Source organism: Anolis sagrei, chromosome 7 (genome assembly GCF_037176765.1).
Source record: "Anolis sagrei isolate rAnoSag1 chromosome 7, rAnoSag1.mat, whole genome shotgun sequence".
NCBI lineage: Eukaryota > Metazoa > Chordata > Lepidosauria > Squamata > Dactyloidae > Anolis > Anolis sagrei.
In genome coordinates this window covers 23,192,574-23,216,940 of record NC_090027.1, presented here as the reverse complement: position 1 = coordinate 23,216,940, position 24,367 = coordinate 23,192,574, and the positions used below count along the sequence as shown (strand labels likewise).

General features: G+C 42.9%; 1 protein-coding gene across 1 annotated transcript; it reads right to left on the bottom strand.

Moving 5' to 3' along the window:
- Nucleotides 1-7,577: 7,577 nt before the first annotated feature.
- Nucleotides 7,578-23,859, bottom strand: ARID5A (AT-rich interaction domain 5A). The gene is made up of 5 exons (XM_067470743.1): nucleotides 23,676-23,859; nucleotides 19,581-19,633; nucleotides 14,241-14,338; nucleotides 12,636-12,777; nucleotides 7,578-10,903 (listed from the first exon to the last, which is right to left on the bottom strand). The coding sequence occupies exons 1-5, from the start codon at nucleotides 23,788-23,790 to the stop codon at nucleotides 9,536-9,538; spliced, it is 1,776 nt and encodes a 591-aa protein (XP_067326844.1). The 5' UTR covers nucleotides 23,791-23,859; the 3' UTR covers nucleotides 7,578-9,535.
- Nucleotides 23,860-24,367: the final 508 nt, after the last annotated feature.

The window sequence follows — 24,367 nt, the reverse complement described above, 5'->3', positions numbered from 1 at the left end:
TCAGTGTCAATGTTGACTTTTGTGGAAAGGTGGCTGCCAAGGTAGCGGAAATGGTCAACATTTTCTAATACCCGATTACCAATGTCCGGTCGGGAGTGCTTTGAATGTGATTTTCCTGATTCTTGGCAGAATGGGGTTGGACTAGATGGCCCACGAGATCTCTTCCAATTCTATGATTCTATTATTCTACCCCAACACTGAGAGTCTCTAAATGACCTCAGGGAGAGGTTACCAGCCTTATTGACTTGAACCTCTGGTAGTGATAAGACCCTTCCAGTTCTCCACCTATCTGTATAAAACAAACATCAGCCGATTCTGTGGAAAATGATTTTTCCCCTTTGGACTGTGCTTTCATCCAGAACGGCGAGACAAACAAAGTCCTCCCCTGTTTCTTAGGATGCCTCGCTACACCGTAGAATTAACACAGTTCAATACTACTTTAACTGCCATGGCTTAGTTCTGGGGGGATTGTGGGAGATGTGGTTTTATAAGGTCTTCAGCCTTCTCTGCCAAAGCAGGACTGGGCAAACTTTCCAACTTGGGGCCACATGCTAGCACTCCCTGCTAGAAGGACTGGCTGCCCAGTGATGGAAGGAAGGAAGGGAAGGAAAGAGAGAAGGAAGGAAGGACAAAAGGGAAGAAGGGAAGGATGGAAGGAGAAATGGGGAGAGAGGGAAGGAGGGAGGAAAGAGAGACAGAAGAAAAGTCAAGGGAAAGGGGGAGGAAGGAAGAACGAAAGGGAAGAAGGGAAAGATGGAAAGAGAAAGGGGAAAGGGAAGGAGGGAGGTAAGAGGGAAGGAAAAAAGTCAAAAGAGAAGCAAGGAAGGAAGGAAAAAGAGAAGGAAGGAAGGGTGGAAGGGAAGGAGGAAAGGGAGGAAGGGAAAGAGGAAGGAAGAACGAAAGGGAAGAAGGGAAGGATGGAAAGAGAAAGGGGGAAAGGGAAGGAGGGAGTTAAGAGGGAAGGAAGAAAAGTCAAAAGAGAAGCAAGGAAGGGAAGGAAAAAGAGAAGGAAGGATGGAAGGAGGGAAGAGAAGGAGGGAAGGGAGGAAGGGAATGAGGAAGGAAAGAGGGGAGGGAGGAAGAACGAAAGGGAAGAAGGGAAGGATGGAAGGAGAAAGAGGGGAAAGGGAAGGAGAGAGGTAAGAGGGAAGGAAGGAAGAAAAGTCAAAAGAGAAGCAAGGAAGGGAAGGAAAAAGAGACGGAAGGAAGGAAGGAAGGAAGGAAGGAAGGAAGGAAGGAAGGAAGGAAGGAAGGAGGGGAGGGGAGGGGAGGGGAGGGAGGAAGGGAGGGAGGGAGGGAGGGAGGGAAGGAGGATGAAAAGAGAGAAGGAAGAAAGGACAAAAGGAAGGAATTGGAAGGATGGAAGGAGAGAGGGGGGAAGAAGGGAGCAAAGAGGGAAGGAAGAAAAGTGAAAAGAGAAGGAAGGAAGGAAGGAAGGAAGGAAGGAAGGAAGGAAGGAAGGAAGGAAGGAAGGAAGGACAAAAGGGAGGGAAGGATGAAAGGAAGGAAGGAAGGGAAGGAGGAAGGAAAGGGAGAAGGAAGGAAGGACGAAAGGGTGGAAGGAAATACAGGAAGGTAGATAAAGGAAGGAAAGACAAAAGGGAAGGAGGGAGGGAGGGAGGGAGGGAGGGAAGGAAGGAAGGAAGGAAGGAAGGAAGGAAGGAGAGAGAAAGAGGGAGAGAGGGAAGGAAGGATATAAGGGTGGGAGGGAGGGAGAGAGGAAGAGGGAGGTGAGGCAGTGAGGAAAGAAGGAAGGAAGGACAAAGAGTAGAAGGGAAGGAGAAAGTGGGAGAGAAGGAAGGATAGGATGGTGAGAGAGAGGAAGGGGGGGGGGGCTGGTTTGTCCATTCCTGATGTAGACGCACCCCTATGGCCATCTCATGGTTATATGAAAATAGGCTCACATTTCCTGCCTTGCACCAAGTAATTCACACTCATCAAACTTTAACTCAAAGCAAAAAAGTGTAACATTAAAGATTTTCAATGGGCATTTCAAACACACGAAAACTGGACATTTAATTTAATTGGTGTCAGATCTATATGAATAGAATTGTTACCAAAAGTGAAAGGGGGGTGGTTTGATTGGATAGTGATAGGAAAATAATGTGTCCTGACTAGACAAGGTCAGTTGGAGCAAAATAAGAAGTATTGCTGAATACATCAGGAAATCATTAAGCTAGTTGCAAATGGCCTTGACTTGGGTTGAACCCGTAATGTTGCTATTACCGTTGCAAAGCAAAAGAAGACACAATAGAAGAACAGAGAAGGCTCAAGACCTTGCAAAACTACAACTCCCATGATTCCAGAGCATTATTGAGCCATGGTGGTTAAAGTGGTGCCAAAGTGCTACAATTCTGTAGTGTAGATCCACCCTGGATTGCATTAGTGATGTCTCAGGGAGTATACACACTGAAGAGTTAATGCAGTTTGATACTGGGAGTTGTAGTTTTAGTCTGCACTGCCAAATCCTTGCACAGTGAAGACGACACAATCGGAAAACAGCTGATATATTTTTTAGGCTGAAAAAGCCCCCGTTGGCTTATACACGAGTCAAAGTTAGTTATTATTTTACTCTATTATTATTATTATTATTATTATTATTATTATTAACACAACAAGTCCACAGCAGACAAGATTACTCTGTGGCTGTTGTAGTGGATCACATGTTGGACACTTTCCAAGTGTCTAGGAATGTGTGATGTATCGGTGAATAATGCATGCAGATCCCAGTAAGGTGGCCTTCTGCAGCTGACAGATGGTAATTTTGTCAGTGCCGATTGTTTTTAAGTGCAAGCCAAGGTCTTTAGGCACTGCATCCAGTGTGCCGATCACCACTGTAACCACCTTTACTGGCTTGTGCCAAAGTCTTTGCAGTTCGATCTTTAAATCCTCATATCGTGTCAGCTTTTCCAGTTGTTTCTCTTCAATCCTGCTGTCACCTGGGATGGCAACATCAATGATCCATACTTTGTATTGTCGAAGGCTTTCACAGCTGGAATCACTGGGTTGTAGGTTTTTTCGGGCTATATGGCCATGTTCTAGAGGCATTTTCCCCTGACGTTTCGCCTGCATCTATGGCAAGCATCCTCAGAGGTAGTGAGGTCACTACCTCTGAGGATGCTTGCCATAGATGCAGGCGAAAGGTCAGGAGAAAATGCCTCTAGAACATGGCCATATAAGCCCAAAAACCTACAACAACCCAAATCCATACTTTGTTTTTTAACACGATTGTGAGGTCAGGAATCTTGTGCTTCAGAACTCTGTCAGTCTAAATTTAGAAGTCCCATAGTAGTTTGACGTGTTCATTATGATTATTATATTATTATTTTGCTATATTTATTATTGTTATTATTACATTTGCATATTTTACTCTATTATTATTTTATTACATTTATTTTACTCTATTTATTACTATTATTATTTATTTTACTCTATTACTATTATTATTACATTTATTATTTTACTCTATTATTATTACATTTACATTTACTCTATTATTATCTATATAAATAAAAATGTAATGTTTGTTTGTGGGATTAGCAGAACTCAAAAACCACTGGACGAATTGACACCAAATTTGGACACAAGACACCTAACAACCCAATGTATGTCCTTCACTCAAACAAATTGATTTTGTCATTTGGGAGTTGTAGTTGCTGGGATTTATAGTTAACCTACCATCAAAGAGCATTCTGAACCCCACCAATGATGGAATTGAACCAAACTTGGCACACAGAACTCCCATGACCAACAGAAAATACTGGATGGGTTTAGTGGGCACTGTCCTTTGGTTTTGGAGTTGTAGTTCACCTACATCAGATCACTGTGGACTCAAACAATGATGGATCTGTACCAAACTCTACACAAATACTCAATATGCCCAAATGTGAACACTGGTAGAGTTTGGGGAAAACAGAATCTTGAGATTCGGGAGTTGTAGTTGTTGATTGTAGTTCACCTACAATCACAGAGCATTCTGAATCCCACTGATAGAATTGGGCCAGACCTCCCACACAGAACCCCCATGTGGGTCACAGCTACGCGTGGCAGGGGATTGCTAGTTACATTTATTATTTTACTCTATTATTGTTATTATATTTACATTATTTTACTATATCATTATTATAATATTTATTATTTTATTCTATTTATTATTACATTTATTATTTTACTCTATTATTATTATTGTTAGTATTATATTTACATTATTTTATTCTATCATTATTATTATATTTATTAATTTACTCTATTTATTAGTATTACATTTATTCTTTTACTCTATTATTAGTTATTATTATGTTTCCATTATTTTATTCTATTGTTATTATTTTATTTGCATGTATTATTTTATTATCTTTATTATTATTAGAAGGATATATCACCACACTTACATTGAAGAAGGTTAGAATAATGGTTTAATCAAAGTTGGACAGTCTTATTTTAAATTACAGTTTGATGTAAATATTCAAAAACATTGAACCTACTGGTGCATCAATTAATGTAACTTTATTGGTATCTATCTATTGTTTTGAAATGTACCAGTAGCTGCTGCATTTTCCACCCTCGGCTTATACTCGAGTCAATACATTTTCCCAGGGTTTTTTTGTAGTAAAATTAGGTGCTTCGGCTAATTTTGTTATACGATTGTGTGTGTGTGTGTGTGTGTGTGTGTGTGTGTGTGTGTGTGTGCATGAGTTCTCAAATGTAAATGCAAGTGCAGACACTGCCATCGTGTGGCTGCAGAAGTATTAAGGAAATCCTGACATTACAGGGAGGGAGAAAGCAGAGATGATATCGATATTTGTCCATTGCTTTTCACATCTATTGCAACCTCTGTTGCTGGTTCGAGGTTTTGGGCTTGAGTGTTACCAGTACGCTGATGACACTCAGCTGGTGCTGAATATGGAGGTCAGACCAGTCTCTGTACCCGATTGTTTCCATCAGTGCCTCGAGGCCGTTACTGGATGGCTGTGTGCCAGCAGGTTGAGGGTGAATCCAGCAAAGATGGAGATCCTATGGCTGGGTCAACCGGGCAGTGGGGATATCCAGCTGCCTACCCTGGATGGCGAGGCGCTACGCCCGTCATCATTGGTAAAGAGTCTGGGAATTCTTATGGATCCTCTGCTGACGATGGAGGCCCAGGTCTCCGCCGTTAGCAGAACCGCCTTTTTTCATCTGCGGCAGGCTAGACGGCTGGCCCCCTACTTATCCAGGGACGACCTAGCTATGGGGATCCAGGCTACGGTCATCTCAAGACTAGACTACTGTAACGCTCTCTACATTAGCCTTCCTCTGTCGGTGATCCGGAAGCTCAAGTTGGTACAAAATGCAGCTGCTCGGCTTCTTGCGGGAATTCCGATGAGATGCCACATCACACCAATCTTACTACAGCTGCATTGGTTACCAATTGAGCACCGGATCAGTTTCAAAGTGATGGTACTCACCTTTAAGGCCTTGCATGGTCTGGGGCCAATGTATCTGAGGGACCACCTCACCCCCTACCAACCCCAGAGATCCCTCCGTTCTGAGGATCGAGATTTATTGGAAATTCCCAGTGTCAAGACCTTGCGTCTAACAGCAACCAGACGCAGAGCCTTTACAGCAGTGGCACCATCACTCTGGACTACTCTGCCACCTGAAGTCCGTGCCTTGTGGGACCTATCAGCTTTCCGCAGGGAATGTAAGACATATCTGTTTCGACAGGCATTTGACCTTTTATATTGTTGTTTTTAAATTGTTTTTAAATTGTTTTAAATTGTGTTAGATTTTAGCCTGTTCTTGTAAGCCGCTCCGAGCCCCAGGGGAGTGGCGGCATATAAGTTTGAACAATAAATAAATAAATAAAAATTGTAAAATAGAATCATGCTGGAGAACATATACCTGGGTAAGTGACACCGTGGATACTCGATCCACAAATATTGGAGGGTCATACAATACATATTGGCTTACGACCATGTTTTGCATCAGTGAAGCTCTCCAACCCTCTGGTAACCTTAATGCCTGGAAGGCTAGCCATATTTGCAGTATAAATGGTTATTCAGAACATTGTATAATAATCTATACACATAATAAAAGTGAAAATGTGTATGAGTGTGTGTGGCTGGGGTGTGTTGAATCTTACCTGGTAGGCCGGAAAGGGAGTCTGGATAACAGTAAGGCAGGCCTCCATTTTGGGAGGGAATGCCAGGGAGGCAGCCATCATGAGTTGGCACACAGAGCCCCCATGACCAGCAAAAAATAAATACTGGAGGTCTTTGGAGAAAATCCACCTTTATTTGGTGGAGTTGTAGTTCACCTTCATCCAGAGAGTACTATGAATCCAAACAGCAACAGATCTGGACCAAATTTGGCATACATTACTGATATATGCCAAAGTTTGATTACCGGAGGGGTTTGGCGGGAACTGACCTTCCTTTCTGGGAGCTGTAGTTCGCCCACAGCCAGGGAAACTGTGACCTCCATCGACAATGGACCTGGCCCAAATTTGGCACACAGAACCCCCTTGATGAACTCAACCTACTGGAGGGATTTGAGGGGACTGATTCACCATAGCGGGAGTTGTAATTTACCCTGCAGCCAGAGAGCACACTGAACCCCACTGATAATGCATTGAGAGCAAACTTGCCCAACTGTTGTGACTCAGCTTGACTCTGAGTCTGAAGCTGAGTTCTTTGGGCCTTCTGAGCCAGAAATCCTACAGGATGATGAGGAGACTGATGGGTTATAGATATCTGTACATGTTTCAGACAGGGCTGACGGTGGGGCTGCTGGAGGAGAAACAGCAAATCAGTTCTCAGGGGAAAGGAATGTTAGTGAGACTGATAATGAGAGTGAAATCCCACACAGCCAGGTGGAGAAGTCTTTTCCTCCTCACAGTGATCCGGTCTAGCTGGACCATGATAAGGGGTTACATAGCCTTGAAGATAATGAATTAATGAGCAGGCAAGATCGTCTGCAATTAAGGCTCCGAAGAAGCACTCGCTTGGCTAGCAAGCGAGAAGCTAAGGGTGCCAAAGGTCAACGCAATGCGTTCATGTCTGCAAAGGGTATTTAGCCTTGTAGCTGACAAGCAAGGGTTGTCAGTCCAACGGAGCTCTTCCCAGGCAAACTTTTGTGGATTAACTTTGGCTTTTTGCAGCACGCTTCTGGCTTCCTGAGTCTGGGATTTGGGTCTTGTTTTCAACTGTTTTCCATGGACGCTTGTTTGACCATTGCTAAGGGATTATGCTTCATGTTTTTGCCTTTGGATCTTGGGAACTTTGTCTTTGCATTTAAGCCTTTGTCCTGCCTATGGAACTTTTGCATTTCTTATACTTTTTTCTCAATAAACTACAAAACCTACAGCTTTGGTGTGGTGGTGTCTGGGAGCAAGGTGAAAACTACCCTGAGTTGCAACACCAACAACAAACTTTAAGTACTGATGAAGTTTCAGGGGATTAACTTGGCATGGTGTGATTTGTAGTTCATCCACAACCGTATGCGTTGTGTACAATTGCAAAATTGAATTTTTCAAATAACCTGGGCAACGCCGGGTACCCAAACTAGTCTGGAATAAAACGGAGTCCAAAACTATCATGGATAATTAAATCTCTGTTTATATGAACTTTGTTCCCAATTGGGGTAATTGTTATTTGATCAAAGCACAAGATATTGAACATATCATACTGGATAGAAATACAAGTCCATAGTTCAAGCCTGGTCGGTTTTTTGAAAAGAGGATTACGTGGTCCGAACTGTGTTGTCCTTCTGTTCTTCTAACACACAGAGAACAGTCTGAATAAGAGGTGAGTCCAAAACACTGATGTGCAGCACAGCTGCAGTTCTACCAAGGCCTCATCTACACTGACCATTTAATGCACTTCGAAGCAGGTTTCACCTTCCTGATGGTCCCTGATTGTAAGAGCTGAGTATGTTGAATCAAAGTTTGGTGGCATCTCTTCTCTATAGGTCTTTACATAGAGATTAAATGGTCATCTGTCAGAAGAGCCAGGATAGTGCCTTCCTTTATGGCAAAAGGGGGCTGGACTTGGATGATTCTTGGGGACTCTTAAAACTCAAAGATTAATTCAAGAAAACATTAAAAATGGAATGGATTTTGGTGTAATTGCTCTCTGGGGGTCTTTAAACAGAGGTTGGATGGCCATCTGTTGGGAGGGCTTTGATGGTGCTCCTGCCTGGCAGAAAGGGATTGGACTGGATGGCACTTATGGTCTCTTCCAACTCTACTATTATATGACTATTATATGATTCTAACTCGAACCTTGAGGAGAAGTGGGTAAGAATAATAATAATAATAATAATAATAATAATAATAATAATACAAATATACTATGAAAATACCTCTAATATCCTAGGCCCTTTAGAAGAGCTCAATATTCAGAGACAAATCACAGACACTTGAACCTCATCTGCATGTGTGCTGTGTTGTTATGTAGGTAAAGGTAAAGGTTTCCCTTGGCATTAAGTCTACTTGTATCCAATTCTGGGGGGTGGTGTTCATTTCCATTGCTAAGCTGAAGAGCTGGCGTTGTCCGTAAACACCTCCAAAGTCATGTGGCCACTGGCATGACTGCATAGAGCACCGTTAACTTCCTGCCAAAAGGGTAGCTATTGATTTACTCATATATTTGCATGTTTTCAAACTGCAGAAACTGGGATTAACAGCAGGAGCTCACCTCAGTTCCCCGATTTGAACCGCCAACCTTTGAGTCAGCAAGTTCAGCAGCTCAGTGGATTAACCCACTGGGTCACCTGGGGGCCCTGGTGTTGTTATGTACATTATAAATTATTATTATTATTATTATTATTATTATTATTATTATTATACTGTCAAAGGCTTTCATGGCCGGAATCACTGGGTTGTTGTGTGTTTTCCGGGCTGTATGGCCATGTTCCAGAAGCATTCTCTCCTGATCTTTCACCTGCATCTACGGGAGGCATTCTCAGATGTTGTGAGGTCACAACCTCTGAGGATGCCTGTCGTAGATGCAGGTGAAACATCAGGAGAGAATGCTTCTGGAGCACGGCCATACAGCCTGGAAAACACACAACAACCCATTATTATTATTTTGTTGTTGTTCATTCATTCAGTCGTTTCTGACTCTTCGTGACTTTGCGGACCAGTCCACGCCAGAGCTCCCTGTTGGTCATCACCACCCCCAGCTCCTTCAAGGTCAATCCAGTCACTTCAAGGATACCATCCATCATCATTATTATTATTATTATTATTATTATTATTATTATTATTATTATTATTACTTTGGTTATTAGCCCTAGAGATGACCAGACTCCAAATCCCATCAGCTCCAGATCTGGCTGGGCTGCAACTCCTGGCTGTTCTCCTAAGTGGTAATTCTATTGATTCCCATACAAGAGTGCAAATGAAAGCTCTCAGTGTGTATCCGTGTTGTGTGGATTGTGTCATCATCATCCCAGCCTCAAACAAATGTCGTCGTCTGCACAGCGAAACTGCTTTCTTAAATACCAGCTTGGAGCAGCATTAAATGGTCAGTGTGGATGCAAACTAAATCTGTGGCTACAGCTTGGTGTTCCGGTGATAAGCAGGGATGTGGGACGTGGCATAGGAGGGCTGGCTGTGCCACGTTGAAACTGGATAGAGCCGGTGGCGCAGGGTGCCGTCGTATGAGGTGGGGTAGTGGATGAGGCCAGACGCAACAGGATGGCAAAGGTCCGAGGGCTGGAGCGAGGCAGTTAATATGGGAGTCGGGAAAGCGGGGATGAGAAAGGGGCTGACCGAGAGAGACGGGACGAGGGAAGGCGGCTGTCCCTTTGAGCGGTCACCGGCATTGTCAAAGTTCACCGGCAACCGCAGCATCGTCCCTTTGTACATCTCCGGAGCCTGAGGAGCCGAGAAGCAGGGATTCGGAACGGCGGCCTTGGCTGATCCATGCTGACCGTTCGGGGAGTCGACATCTGCAACGAAAGGGGAGACGGCTTTGAGCTTCTTGCCGTGCCGGAGGACCTCTTCTTCCAAGGCTCGTTTCTTCTGGACCAAACTCGGAGGAAGGGATGATCCGGAAGATTTCGACACCTGAGGGCTGACCTTTGCCAAATTGGTCACCCAAGATGTCTTATTGGCGGTAAACGAAGAGCCCCGCTGACCGCCGGAACTGCTCGGTTGGAAAGCCGAGGGCTGCTGGGAGTCACTTCTCCAAGAGGACAAACTCGGTCGTTTGCGGAGATCTTCCGGTTGCTCCTCGGTGCCGTCCAGCCTTTTCTGAACTGATGTCAAATAGGAAGACTCGGAGTGCTCCCTCAAAGTTGTAAAGTACGGTCCACGGATTGGGTGGCAACTCACCGGTTTCACAATGTCGCTTCGGGATGAGTAGAAAGAGCCTCGAAAGGATGGCGAAGGGTGGCCCCCAGAGCTCCCATCGTCCACTCTTTGGCTAGTCCTGATTGTCGGAGAGACCTTGGAGATGCCTCCGTTTTCTTTCGAGAGCTGGGAGGAACCATTTGGGGTCCCAGGCCCCTCCAAGTCTTCCACCCCATTGTTTGGTCCCTCTTTGTGGGTCTTGGTATTGGTTTCCGCGTTCGAAACAGGGACCTCGTGAACCCAAGGCTTCTTGTACTGCGGGCAGTCACTGAGGTGTCTGCACAAGGCCTCGTCCTTGCTCACCTGGGCCAAGAGTTTCTTCTTGGCCAAGGGGGACATGATGCCATGGTTCCCTTTGAAGTAGAAGCTGGAGAAGAGGCGCTTGTAGGCCTCGGAGGAGCCAGAACCACGGCAATTGCAGCCATCCACGGGTCGGCTCTCAGATGACTCCCAGCCATTTGCCAGAACAGAGTGGCCCTCCGTTTCTTCTTGACTTTGCTGAATACAGTTGGAGGAGTTGCCAGCCGAAGCCACAACAATGTCTGTTTTCAGCTTCTCTTGGAGTACCTACAACCAAAAGGAAACCAGCTTGAGAAATGATTGGTGTCATTAATATTGCACTGCGAAGGTATAAATAAATATAATAATAATTATAATCTATAGAGAGCATCATGAACATGTCCAAGAGCCCTGCCAATGTCCTCCACAAACACCATACTTCCCACCATCCAAGTGAAGGCTTTCATACGGGGATAGTTCCATCCTAAATTTTATGTGTTTCCTCTACCACAGACATCCCAGTGTTTCTGATTCTCTCCATGGTGTGACCCCGCCCACTGCCTCTTCCATAACTCTTTCCTATTCATTTGAATTTTGTTGATCGAAGTTTTTCTTGATCTTATATGTAATGTATCACATGTGTATATTGTAAACCACTCCGAGCCTTCGCGGAGTGGCGGTATATAAAATTGATTAATAATAACAACAACAACAACAACAACAATAATAATAATAATAATAATAATAATAATAATAATTTCTATGACACACAGCAAAGAGAGAAATTGATCAACAACTGAACATACTAGAGAGGTTTGGGGATAATTCCCCATGATTTATAAGAATCGTAGGTCTTGGGATGTATAGTTCACCTGCAATCTAAGAGCACTCTGGACTCCACCAACAATGGACCTGAAACTAACTTGGCACGCAGAAGCCCCATGACCAACAAAACATACTGGAGGTCTTTGGAGGGATTGATAGAAGTTGTAGTTAACCTACATCCTGAGCACATTATGAACCCAGACAATGATGGATCTGGACCAACTTGGTATGCTTACCCAATATGCCCAAATTTGAATACTGGTGGGTTTTGAGGGGAATTGGCCTGGACTTTTTGGAGTTGTGGGTCCTGGGATGTATAGTTCACCTGCAATCAATGAATACGCTGAACTCCCATCAAAGATAGAATTGGACCAAACTTGGCACACAGAGCCCCCATGACCAGCAAAAAATACTGGCAGTCTTTGGGGGAAATTCACATTGCTTTGGGGGAGTTGTAGTTCACCTACATCCAGATAGCACTGTGAACCCAAATACCGATGGATTTGGACCAAACTAGGCACACATACCTGATATGCCGAAATTTGAATACTGGAGGGGTTTGAGGGAAACTGATCTTTTTTTCTGGGAGTTGTAGTTCACTTACATCCTGTGATCACCACCAATGATGGATCTGGACCAAACTTGGCACACAAAACCCCCATGACCAACTGAATCTACTGGAGGGGTTTGAGGGGACTGACTCACCATAGTGGGAGTTGTAGTTTACCCTGAAACCAGAGAACACACTGAACTCCACCGATAATGTATCTAGAGCAAACTTGACCAATGTGACCAACTTTAATTACTTTAAGTATTTCTTGTGGTTAACCTGGTATGATGTCAATAGTAGTTCACCCATAATAATAGGTCAGGGTTTTGAATTCAGCTTTTAAAACACTGGATCTTGAAAATGTTTTCCACACCTTTGATAAGACTTTGAGCCACACTAAAAATAAAAGTAAACACTGCATTTGCTGTTTTCCAGGAAACGGAAAATAGTAATCAAGGCAAAAATAAAAGCACACAACCTTTCCTGACCACCGCCAGAGGGCAGTCCTGGCCTAAAAAGGCTGGTGTTTTGTAGAATTTTTTAATTCTTCTTTCACATCCCAGGACTTGGAAGGGACACCCCAAAGGTCATGTAGTCTGACCTCCTGCCATGCAGGAAACACACAACCCAAGCACTCGCTCCTACCTTCTCCTTCTTCGCCCTTTTCTTCTCGTTCCCTCGCTCCCCCTTCGGTTCCTTTGAGACTTTGTACTGCTTCCGGGGTTTGACGGGAGGCAAAGGCTTGTCGTCTTCGCCTTTCAAGTGCCGGACGTAAGGGAGGACCAGCCTGGAAAAACACAGGCCAAAGAGGTGAATTTAGAAATAACTGTGTGGCTGAAGCCCCACTGTACTAGCATCAAGTGCCACCTTGCAGGGCTGTTTTGCAGGCATGGAGAATGCCACATGGAATGGGCCAGCTCCTGGCAAATATATGTGTGTAATTCATTTGTGTGCACACATACACATTACACACACACTGTATATATATGGATATTACACACACGGTACTCTCTCTGTGTATATATGTATATGTACACATGTGTATACATGTATGTGTATATATAAACATATATTTATATGTTAGTATAGTAGTATAAATGTAATGTTAGTTTGTGGGATTAACATAACTCAAAAACCACTGGACAAATTGACACCAATTTTGGACACAAGACACCTAACAACCCAAAGTATGTCAAAGTATGTTGGACTGGGTGGCCCATGAGGTCTCTTCCAACTGTAGGATTCTATAATTCTATGATTCTATCTCCATTTCTAAGCTGAAGAGCCGGCATTGCCTGTAGACCTCCAAGGTCATGTAGCCAGCATGACTGCATAGAGCACCGTTACCTTCCCGCCGGAGCGGTACCTACTGATCGACTCACATTTGCATGTTTTCAAACTGCTAGATTGGCAGAAGCTGGGTCTGACAGTGGGAGCTCACGCCGCTCCCCGGAATCGAACCTGCGACCTTTTGGTCAACAAGCTCAGCAGCTCAGCGCTTTAACCCACTGCATATATGTATGTGCATATGTGTCTATATCTACACACACATACATTTTACACACACAGTATTTTACACACACATATATGTATGTCAATGTGTCTATATATATGTACACACACATATCTATTACACACTGCATTATATCTATGTATATATACATATATATGTCTATATAATATTATATATATACGGTGTCATTGTTTTACTGTTCTATTGTTTTGCTTGATGTTTTATTATTTGCTTATGAGTTTTACTGTGTATTGTATGTTGTTGTTGTCGGCAACCTCGGCCTTTGTAAGCTGCATCGAGTCCTTCAGGAGATTTTGCGGGATATAAATAAAGTTAATAATAATAATAATAATAATAATATAATGCACATACAAATATGTGCATGTATGTCTGTATACACACACATGCATGCACACTCGTACATAAGGTGTCTCAAAAATGTATACATCTCATAACTGCTAACATAGACAAAGCTCAATGCTATAGGCAACTGGTAATTGTAGCTTGCTGAGGCATCAGGGCTCAAGGAGAAAGATGTTGCAAAACTACAGCTCACACCAATCCACAACATTGAGCCACAACAGTGAAAGTTGAATCAATTGCATTGACTTTACAGGCAATCCCAGATTTTGATGGCATTGAGCTGATGTAGGACAAAGAGAACACAACAGGACAAAGAGACTAAATCCCTTTCTGGTAGGAAAAGGGGGTCAAGAATGGGAAGCACCCAATAATACCTCTCATAGTGCCTCCGGGTGCAAGTGGCGGCGCTTGTGCTTCCTGGGCTGCCCCCCAACATGTCATAGACGTTCTTCCACAGACGCCTCCCAGTCACCTGCAAAAAACAGCAAACATTTTGAAATGCATCACATAGAGCCTTATTAGTACACTATAGGTGCATCAACTACGCTGTAGAATGAATGAAGTTTGACTCCAACTGCTAAGGAGACCTGGGGGTTGTAGTTTTACAAGGTCTTTTGCCTTCTCTGCTGAAGAGGGAGGATGCCGTTCCAAACTACATCTCCCAGGATTCCATAGCATTGACCCAAGGCAGTTGAAGAGGTGCCAGACTGCATTAGTTCTATGTATTGAAGAAGGCTTTCATGGCTGGAATCACTGGGATGTTGTGAGCTTTCCGGGCTGTATGGCCATGTTCCAGAAGCATTCTTTCCTGACATTTCGCTTGCATCTATGGCAGGCATCCTCAGAAGTTGTGAGGACTACATATGCCACTCTATTATTATTATTATTATTATTATTATTATTATTATTGACACAAAAACACATTATTATTGTTATTATTATTATTATTATTATTATTAGATACTCAATAAGATTAGTACACAACAACAAGATTAGTACACAGCGCCGATTGTTTTTAAGTGCACGCCAAGGTCTTGAGGCACTGCACCCAGTGTGCCAATCACCACTGGAATCACCTTGACTGGTTTGTGCCAGTCTTTGCAGTCCAGACTTTAAACCCTCATATTTTGTCAGCTTTTCCAGTTGCTTCTCATCAATTCTGCTGGGATTGCAACACTGACATCTGTGGGAAGCTAAAGGCAATCCATTCAGTCATGCTGGCCACATGACCTTGGAGGTGTCTAAGGAGAATGCCGGCTCTTGGGGCTTAGAAATGGATATGAGAACCAACCCCCAGAGTAGGACATGACTAGACTTAATGTCAAGGGGAAACCTTTACCTTTTACCCTTCTCTATTATTATTATTATTATTATTATTATTATTATTATTATTACTATTATTATTATTATTATTAGATATAATAATGATGATATTAGATATAGTAATAATATGATTATATTGTACTAGCCGTCCCCTGCCACGCGTTGCTGTGGCCCACATGGGGGTTCTGTGTGGGAGGTTTAGCCCAATTCTATCGTTGGTGGGGTTCAGAATGCTCTGTGATTGTAGATGAACTATAAATCCCAGCAACTACAACTCCCGAATGTCAAGATTCTATTTTCCCCAAACTCCAGCAGTGTTCACAATTGGGCATATTGAGTATTCATGTAGAGTTTGGTCCAGATCCATCATTGTTTGAGTCCACAGTGCTCTCTGGATGTAGGTGAACTACAACTCCAAAACCAAAGGACACTGCCCACCAAACCCTTCCAGTATTTTCTGTTGGTCTTGGGTGAACTGTGTGCCAAGTTTGGTTCAATTCCATAGTTGGTGGGGTTCAGAATGCTCTTTGATTGTAGGTTAACTATAAATCCCAGCAACTACAACTCCCGAATGTCAAGATTCTATTTTCCCCAAACTCCAGCAGTGTTCACATTTTGGTATATTTAGAATTCGTGTAGAGTTTCAATTCCATCGTTGGTGGGGTTCAGAATGCTCTGTGATTGTAGATGAACTATAAATCCCAGCAACTACAACTCCCAAATGACAAAATCAATTTTTTGAGTTGAAGGACATACATTGGGTTGTTAGGTGTCTTGTGTCCAAATTTGGTGTCAGTTCATCCAGTGGTTTTTGAGTTCTGTTAATATCACAAACGAACATTACATTTTATTTATATAGATTATTATTATTATTAGATATAATAATGATGATATTCGATATAGTAATAATATTATTATTGTTGTTGTTCATTCGTTCAGTCGTCTCCGACTCTTCGTGACCTCATGGACCAGCCCACGCCAGAGCTCCCTGTCGGCCGTTACCACCCCCAGCTCCCTCAAGGTCAGTCCAGTCACTTCAAGGATACCATCCATCCATCTTGCCCTTGGTTGGCCCCTCTTCCTTTTGCCTTCCACTTTCCCCAGCATAATTGTCTTCTCTAGGCTTTCCTGTCTCCTCATGATGTGGCCAAAGTACTTCAACTTTGTCTCTAGTATCTTTCCCTCCAGTGAGCAGTCAGGCTTTATTTCCTGGAGGATGGACTGGTTGGATCTTCTCGCAGTCCAAGGCACTCTCAGCACTTTCCTCCAACACCACAGCTCAAAAGCATCGATCTTCCTTCGCTCAGCCTTCCCTAAGGTCCAGCTCTCACATCCGTAGGTGACTACAGGGAATACCATGGCTTTGACTAGGCGGATCTTTGTTGTCAGTCTGATGTCTCTACTCTTCACTATTTTATCGAGACTGGACATTGCTCTCCTCCCAAGAAGTAAGCGTCTTCTGATTTCCTGGCTACAGTCTGCATCTGCAGTAATCTTTGCCCCTAGAAATACAAAGTCTGTCACGGCCTCCACGGTTTCTCCCTCTATTTTCCAGTTGTCAATCATTCTTGTTGCCATAATCTTGGTTTTTTTGACGTTTAGCTGCAACCCAGCTTTTGCGCTTTCTTCTTTCACCTTGATTAGAAGGCTCCTCAGCTCCTCCTCGCTTTCGGCCATCAGAGTGGTGTCATCTGCATATCTGAGGTTGTTAATGTTTCTTCCAGCAATTTTCACCCCAGCCTTGCATTCATCAAGCCCCGCACATCGCATGATGTGTTCTGCATACAAGTTTAAAAGGTTGGGTGAGAGGATGCAGCCTTGCCGTACGCCTTTCCCAATCTTGAACCAGTCTGTTGTTCCGTGGTCAGTTCTGACTGTTGCTACTTGGTCCTTGTACAGATTCCTCAGGAGAGAGACAAGGTGGCTTGGGATGCCCATCCCACCAAGAACTTGCCACAATTTATTATGATCCACACAGTCAAAGGCTTTAGAATAGTCAATGAAGCAGAAGTAGATGTTTTTCTGAAACTCCCTGCCTTTCTCCATTATCCAGCGGATATTGGCAATCTGGTCTCTCGTTCCTCTGCCTTTTCTAAACCCAGCTTGAACATCTGGCAACTCTCGCTCCATGTATTGCTGGATTCTTCCTTGCAGGATCTTGAGCATTACCTTACTGGCATGAGAAATAAGGGCCACTGTACGGAAGTTTGAGCAGTCTTTCGCATTTCCCTTTTTTGGTATGTTATTATATTGTAATATACTATTATATTATATTATATTATAATGATAATAGATATAATAATACTGTTAGCCATGATTCTTAGGATGCTTCTGGGGAGAAAACGGTGTTTGGAAAAGTTACTTTTTTGAAGCACCACTTTCCAAGTCCTCCACACTTCCAAAAGAATAACTCCTTCCTATTTCCCTCTCTTTAAAAAATCACATTTCTTCAAAGGCAACAACAGAACAGAAGGCTCTTATCTTTGCAACAAGAAGGTTGAGCAAACTTCCCAGAAGCTTGTGGGCAAAACATTGGCTCTTGTCTGTGGAAATGATTGAAGTTACCCAAAGATAAAAATCTTTATAGCTTCTGCCACTAACTTTTATTGCTTTCCAACAGACTTCCATTGATTGGTCCCTTTCCATGATCTTTAGATATTTAGACTGTGAACCCTGTAGGATCAGGAACAGAACGTTTTCTATTTCGTGTGATTTTCAATGGCTTTCTTAATTCTTCAAAAGGCTCATTCAGCCTAATTTTGGCATCAAAACACCAATGTGTGCATTTGTTACTCTGGGCATTCAATTTAGAAAAAGAAGACTTTTTGCTCAAACATTGACCTTTCGTTTTCTGAGTTTAGGATGCAACCACACTGTAGTATTAATACAGTTCGACACCACCTTAATGCCATATTGGGAGATACTGAATTTAGCTGTCATAGCTCAATACGATGGGATCATGGGATGTGTAGTTCCTTGAGACTTTGGCAGAGAAGGCTAGAGACATTGCAAAACTATATTTCTCAGCCTTCCTAATGCCAAGACCCCTTAATACAGTTCCTCACATTGTGGTGACCCCCAACCATAAAATTATTTTCGCTGCTACTTCATAAATGTAATTTAGCTACTATTATGAATCGTAATGTAAATATATGATATGCGGGATGTATTTTCATTCACTTGACAAATACCTGATATGCCCAAATTTGAATATTGGTGGGCTTGGGGGGATTGATTTTGTCATTTGGGAGTTGTAGTTGCTGGGATTTATAGTTCACCTACAGTCAAAGAGCATTCTGAACTCCACCAACGATGGAATGGAACTAAACTTGGCACACGGAACTCCCATGACCAACAGAAAATACTGGAAGGGTTTGATGGGCAGTGTCCTTTGGTTTTGGAGTTGTAGTTCACCTACATCCAGAGATCATTGTGGACTCAAACAATGATGGATCTGGACCAAACTCTACATGAATACTCAACATGCCCAAATGTGAACACTGGTGGAGTTTGGGGAAAATAGAATCTTGACATTTGGAAGTTGTAGTTGCTGGGATTTAAGGTTCACCTACAATCACAGAACATTCTGAACTCCACCAACTATGGAATGGAACCAAACTTGGCACACAGAACTCCCATGACCAACAGAAAATACTGGAAGGGTATGGTGGGCATTGACCTTGAGTTTTGGAGTTGTAGTTCACCTACATCCAGAGAGCACTGTGGACTCAGACAATGATGGATCTGGACTGAACTTGGCTCAAATAAACAATATGCCCAAATGTGAACACTGGTGGAATTTGGGAAAAATAGACCTTGACATTTGGGAGTCGTAGTTCCTGGGATTTATAGTTCCCCTACAAAGAGCATTTTGAACCCCACGAATGATAGAATAGGGCCAAACTTCCCACACAGAACCCCCGTGCCTTGAAGGGACTCACTGGTGCAAGCCTCCCTCCAGCCTCACACGCTCTCCCTTGCCCATACATGCGCACCACGCTGCCATGCACCGAGCACACCTGCTCTCCCCTCCCCTACGCTTGGCTGAGATGCCCACCAATCACAGCAGAGGAGGGCTTTTGGTGGGAGGGCTTTTTCGCCCTCTGTTTCCAAAAAGGAAAAGAATGACAGGCAGAGAGATTTTCAACCTTCTCTTCCAAAGGTGTTCCTTAGACCATCAGAAATATATGTTTTCTGGAGGTCTTTGTCGACGCCTCTGAAACCCCCCCTTGTGACCGTCCCCACCGCCCCCCCCCCCCCCCCGGGATCCCGATCCCCAGGATGAGAAACGCTGGCTAAAGAAGTATCAAATTGCATTCATTCTACAATGTAGACACAGTTAAAGTGGGATCAAACGGCATTAATTCTATAATTGGTTTCCGCCTTCTTACCAGTTCGTAAGCTCCCATCTTTTCCACAACTTTGTAGATCTTAAAGAGATTAACTGTGGGAAAAGAAAAAGTGAATGAATTGAGAGAAGTAATACACGACAAGGCTTTGGGGCAAGAATGGGCCTTAAAGAGCAACTTCATAGAAAATATGCAGAAACATGTGCAACTTTCTGAAAAATAATTTAAAGTGGGGAGGGGAGGGAGAGGGGGAGAGGAGGGGAAAGGGAGGGAAGAGAAGGAGAGGGAAGGGGAGGGAAGGAAGTGGAAGAAGGGGAGGGGAGAGGAGGGAAAGGAAGTGGAGGGAAAAGAAGGGAAGGGGAGGGAAGGGAAAACAAGGGGAGGGAAGGGAAAAGAAGGGGAGGGAAGAGAAGGAGAGGGAAAAGAAGGGGAGGGGAGGGAGGGGAGGGAAAAGAAGGAAAAAGAAGGAAAGGGGAGGGAAGGAGAGGGGAAAAGAAGGGGAGGGGAGAGGAGGGAAAGGAAGGAGAGGGAAAAGAAGGGAAGGAGAGGGAAGGGAAGGGAAAAGAAAGGGAAGGGGGGGAGGGAAATGAAGAGAAACAAAGGGAAAAGAAGGGAAGGGAAAAGAAGGGAAAAAAGGGAAAAGAAGAGAAGGGAGGGAAGGGAAGGGAAAAGAAGAGGAGGGGAGGGAAGCGGAGGGAAGGAGAGGGAAATGAAGGGAAAAAAGGAAAAAGAAGGGGAGGGAAGGAGAGGGAAGGGAAAAGAAGGGGAGGGGAGGGGAAGGAAGAGGAGAAGAGGGGAAGGAAGGGAAGGGAAAAGAAGGGGAAGAAAGGGAAGGAGAGGGAAGGGAAATGAAGGGGAGGGGAGGGGAGGGTAGGAGAGAAAAGGAAAAGAAAGGGAGGGAGGGAAGGGAAGGGAAGGGAAAAGAAGGTGAAAAGGGAAAAGAAGGGAAGGGGAGGGAAGGGAAGGGAAAGAAGGGGAGAGAAGGGAAAGAAGGGGAGGGAAGGGAGGGGAGGGAAGAGATGGGGAGGAGAGGGAAAAGAAGGGAAAAGAAGGGAAGGAGAGGGAAGGAAAGGGAAAGAAGGGGAGGAAGGGGAAAGAAGGGGAGGGGAGGGAAGAGATGGGGAGGAGAGGGAAAAGAAGGGAAAAGAAGGGGAGGGGAGGGAAGAGGAGGGGAGGGAAAGGAAGGGGAGGGGAAAGAAGGGAAGGGAAGAGTATGAGGGAAAGCAAGGGAAGAAGAAAAGAATGGAAGGAAAGGGAGCGGGAAAAAGTATTTGAGGGAAATGGAGGAAGGAAGGAAAGAGCCACAAAGAAATTGCAAACCCGGGCAACACTGGGGATATATGATAGTGCCAAATAGCATGGATAAATAAAACTTCCAATAACAGTGGATAATATGATGAGCTCCAATGGCATGTATAAATAACACACCCTAGCCAAAACAGAGAAACCCAGCAACAAATGAGAATCTATCCAGATGGTATAATAATCAGCATAGTTTATAAAGGTCAGAGATAAGGTGATTTTTTTTTCACCCTTCTTTTAGCGAAAGTGTGTAATAACACTTCTTGGAATAATTCCTTTCAAGCACTGGGGAAAACAGATTTGGAGGGAATATTAATTGGACAAGAAAGTCAATTTTCTCAGTTCAAAAGCTCCAGATTTTAGGTTATGTTCTTCATTTTAAATGTAATATAAAAATATTAGAATACAATAATAATAATATAATATCATTATCATAATGTAATGCAAACATATCAATAGAATAATACATATAATTATAATATAAAATGAAATGTAATATAAAAATACAATTATAATATAATAATAAATATAATAATAAAAGGTAAAGGTAAAGGTTTTCCCCTGACATTAAGTCTAGTCATGTCCAACTTTGGCGGGTGGTGCTATCTCCATTTCTAAGCCAAAGAACCGGCATTGTCTGTAAACACCTCCACGGTCATGTGGCCAGCATGACTGCATGAAGTGCCATTACTTTCCCACCAACTTATTGATCTACTCACACTTGAATGTTTTCAAATTGCTAAGTTGGCAGGAACTGGGCTAACAGCGGGAACTCATCCCGCTCCCCGGATTCAAACCGCCAACCTTTCAGTCAGCACATTCAGAAGCTCAGCAGTTTAACCTGCTGCACCACCAGGGAGTCCAATATTATAATACTAGCTGTCCCCTGCCACACGTTGCTGTGGCCCAGTCTGTGTAGATGTGCTTTGTGTGTGTTTAAGTGTGTATATGTATGTGTGTATATTTGTGTATATACGTGTGTTTGCGTGTATATATATATATATATATATATATATATATATATATGGTTTTTCACATGCGTTGTAATGTATTTTTTATTTTTTGGCTTTTTAAGTCTCTTCTGCTGTGTTTTTCAGTGCTTTTATGAGTGATGGTCACTTGTTGGCCTGATACGTGTATTGTGCCCAAATTTGGTGTCAGTTCGTCCAGTGGTTTTTGAGTTATGTTAATCCCACAAATGAACATTACATTTTTATTTATATAGATATAATATAATTATATATTAAATATAATTATATAATATTATATAATTATAATTATATAATTATAATTACTATAGTTAATTGTATTGCATAATTATATTATATTATATATAATTCTATATTCTATAATTATAATTCTACTATAATATTATCTATATAAATAAAAATGTAATGTTCGTTTGTGATACCATCAGAACTCAAAAACCACTGGGGGAATTGACACCAAATTTGGACACAAGACACCTAACAACCCAATGTATGTCCTCCACTAAAAAAAAAAAGATTTTGTCATTTGGGAATTGTCGTTGCTAGGATTTATAGTTTACCTACAATCAAAGAGCATTCTGAACTCCACCAATGATGGAATTGGGCCAAACTTAGCACACAGTTCTCCCATGACCAACAGAAAAAACTGGAAGGGTTTGGTGGACATTGATCTTGAGTTTGGGAATTGTAGTTCACCCACATCCAGAGAGCACTGTGGACTCAAACAATGATGGATCTGGACCAAACTTGGCACAAATATTCCATATGCCCAAATATGAACACAGATGGAGTTTAAGGGAAATTGAACTTGACATTTGGGAGTTGTAGTTGCTAGGATTTATAGTTCACCTACAATCAAAGAGCATTCTGAACTCCACCAATGATGGAATTGAACCAAACATGGCATACAGGACTTCCATGACCAACAGAACACACTGGAAGGGTTTCGTGGGCATTGACCTTGAGTTTGGGAGTTGTAGTTCACCTACATCCAGAGAGCACTGTGGACTCAAACAATGATGGATCTGGACCAAACTTGACACAAAAATTCCATATGCCCAAATATGAACACAGATGGAGTTTGGAGGAAATAGAACTTGACATTTGGGATTTGTAGTTACTAGGATTTATAGTTCACTACAATTAAAGAGAATTCTGAAACCCACAAACGACAGAAATGGGACAAACTTCCCACATAGAACCCCCATGACCAACAGAAAATACTTAAGGTCATCCAGTCCAACTCTCTTCAACAGGGCAAGAAAATGTAATCAGAGCCCTCCTGACGAAGAGCCATCCAGTCATAAATATAGATAGATAGATATGATTCTCACACACACACACAGATATAGTATCATAGATTTGAAAGAGACCCTTAAAGAAGGACTATGATATGTTGCATATTCCAGAGTAGGCAAAACAGACACTCTCCACATCAACACTGACAAAGAAACAACAAAAAATACTGTTCACTCACAAGCCTAAAGAAATTACATATATTAGAAACCAACACTTTATAATTACTTTATTTTCCAGATCACCAGACTGGGCCACAGCAATGCATGGCAGGGGACAGCTAGTAATATAATAATAATGTAATACAATTATTATATAGAATACGCTGCGCAGTGTGCAGAGGAATTTGTTGGATTTTGTTTTGTTTTGTTTTCCAAATCATAGTACGGTCCCCCAACAGCCTTGAAGGACAGCAAACCAGTCCTCAGTTTAAAGTGTTTGAGAACGTCTGATTTAAGATCTGCCCTCTGCAAACCCACAGGTTGGCCTTTCATAGACACGGCAATTGGTTTCTCAAACGTGCAAGAAATGCATTCAGGGACGTACGTACTCTGCTTGAAACCCAGGTGAGGCACCCTCTCAATGGGCGTGTGCCGGTCCTTCATAAACCTGTAGAGGTTGACCAGGAACGTCTGCTCCTCTTCCTTCTCGCTGGAAGGCAGCATCTCGTCTCCCGATTCCTCGGCCAGACTCTTCTGCTCAGCTTCGGCTGCCTGTTCCGGCTTGGAAGTGGGAGATTCCTGCAGGAAAAACAACCCAATGCAATCACCAATTACATTCTGGAAATTAAACAGTTGCAATGCAAGTACAAGTATTATTACATTATTGTTGAAGGCTTTCATGGCTGGAATCATCTGACATGGTGGTTGTTAGTGTGGTCCAGCATTTCTGTGTTCTCAAATAATATGCTGTGTCCAGGCTGGTTCATCAGGTGCTCTGCTATGGCTGACTTCTTTGGTCAGACTACACAGAGAAGCCTTTGAAATCCACAAGCATGTGGACAATTTCAACAGAAAGGAAGAGACCATGAAAATGAACAAAATCTGGCTACCAGTATTAAAAATACTCTAAAATTACAACAGCAAAACAGCAGAGAGGAAACAACCAGGCACATCTTAACACCTCTCATCAAAAGATTTTCCCAAGCTCAGCCAGGCCTTCAAATGCTAATGAAGGTGGTCAGTTGAAACATTCACACCTAGCTCCAGCAGAGAAGAGCTCTTTGCCCCACCCCAGCCATTC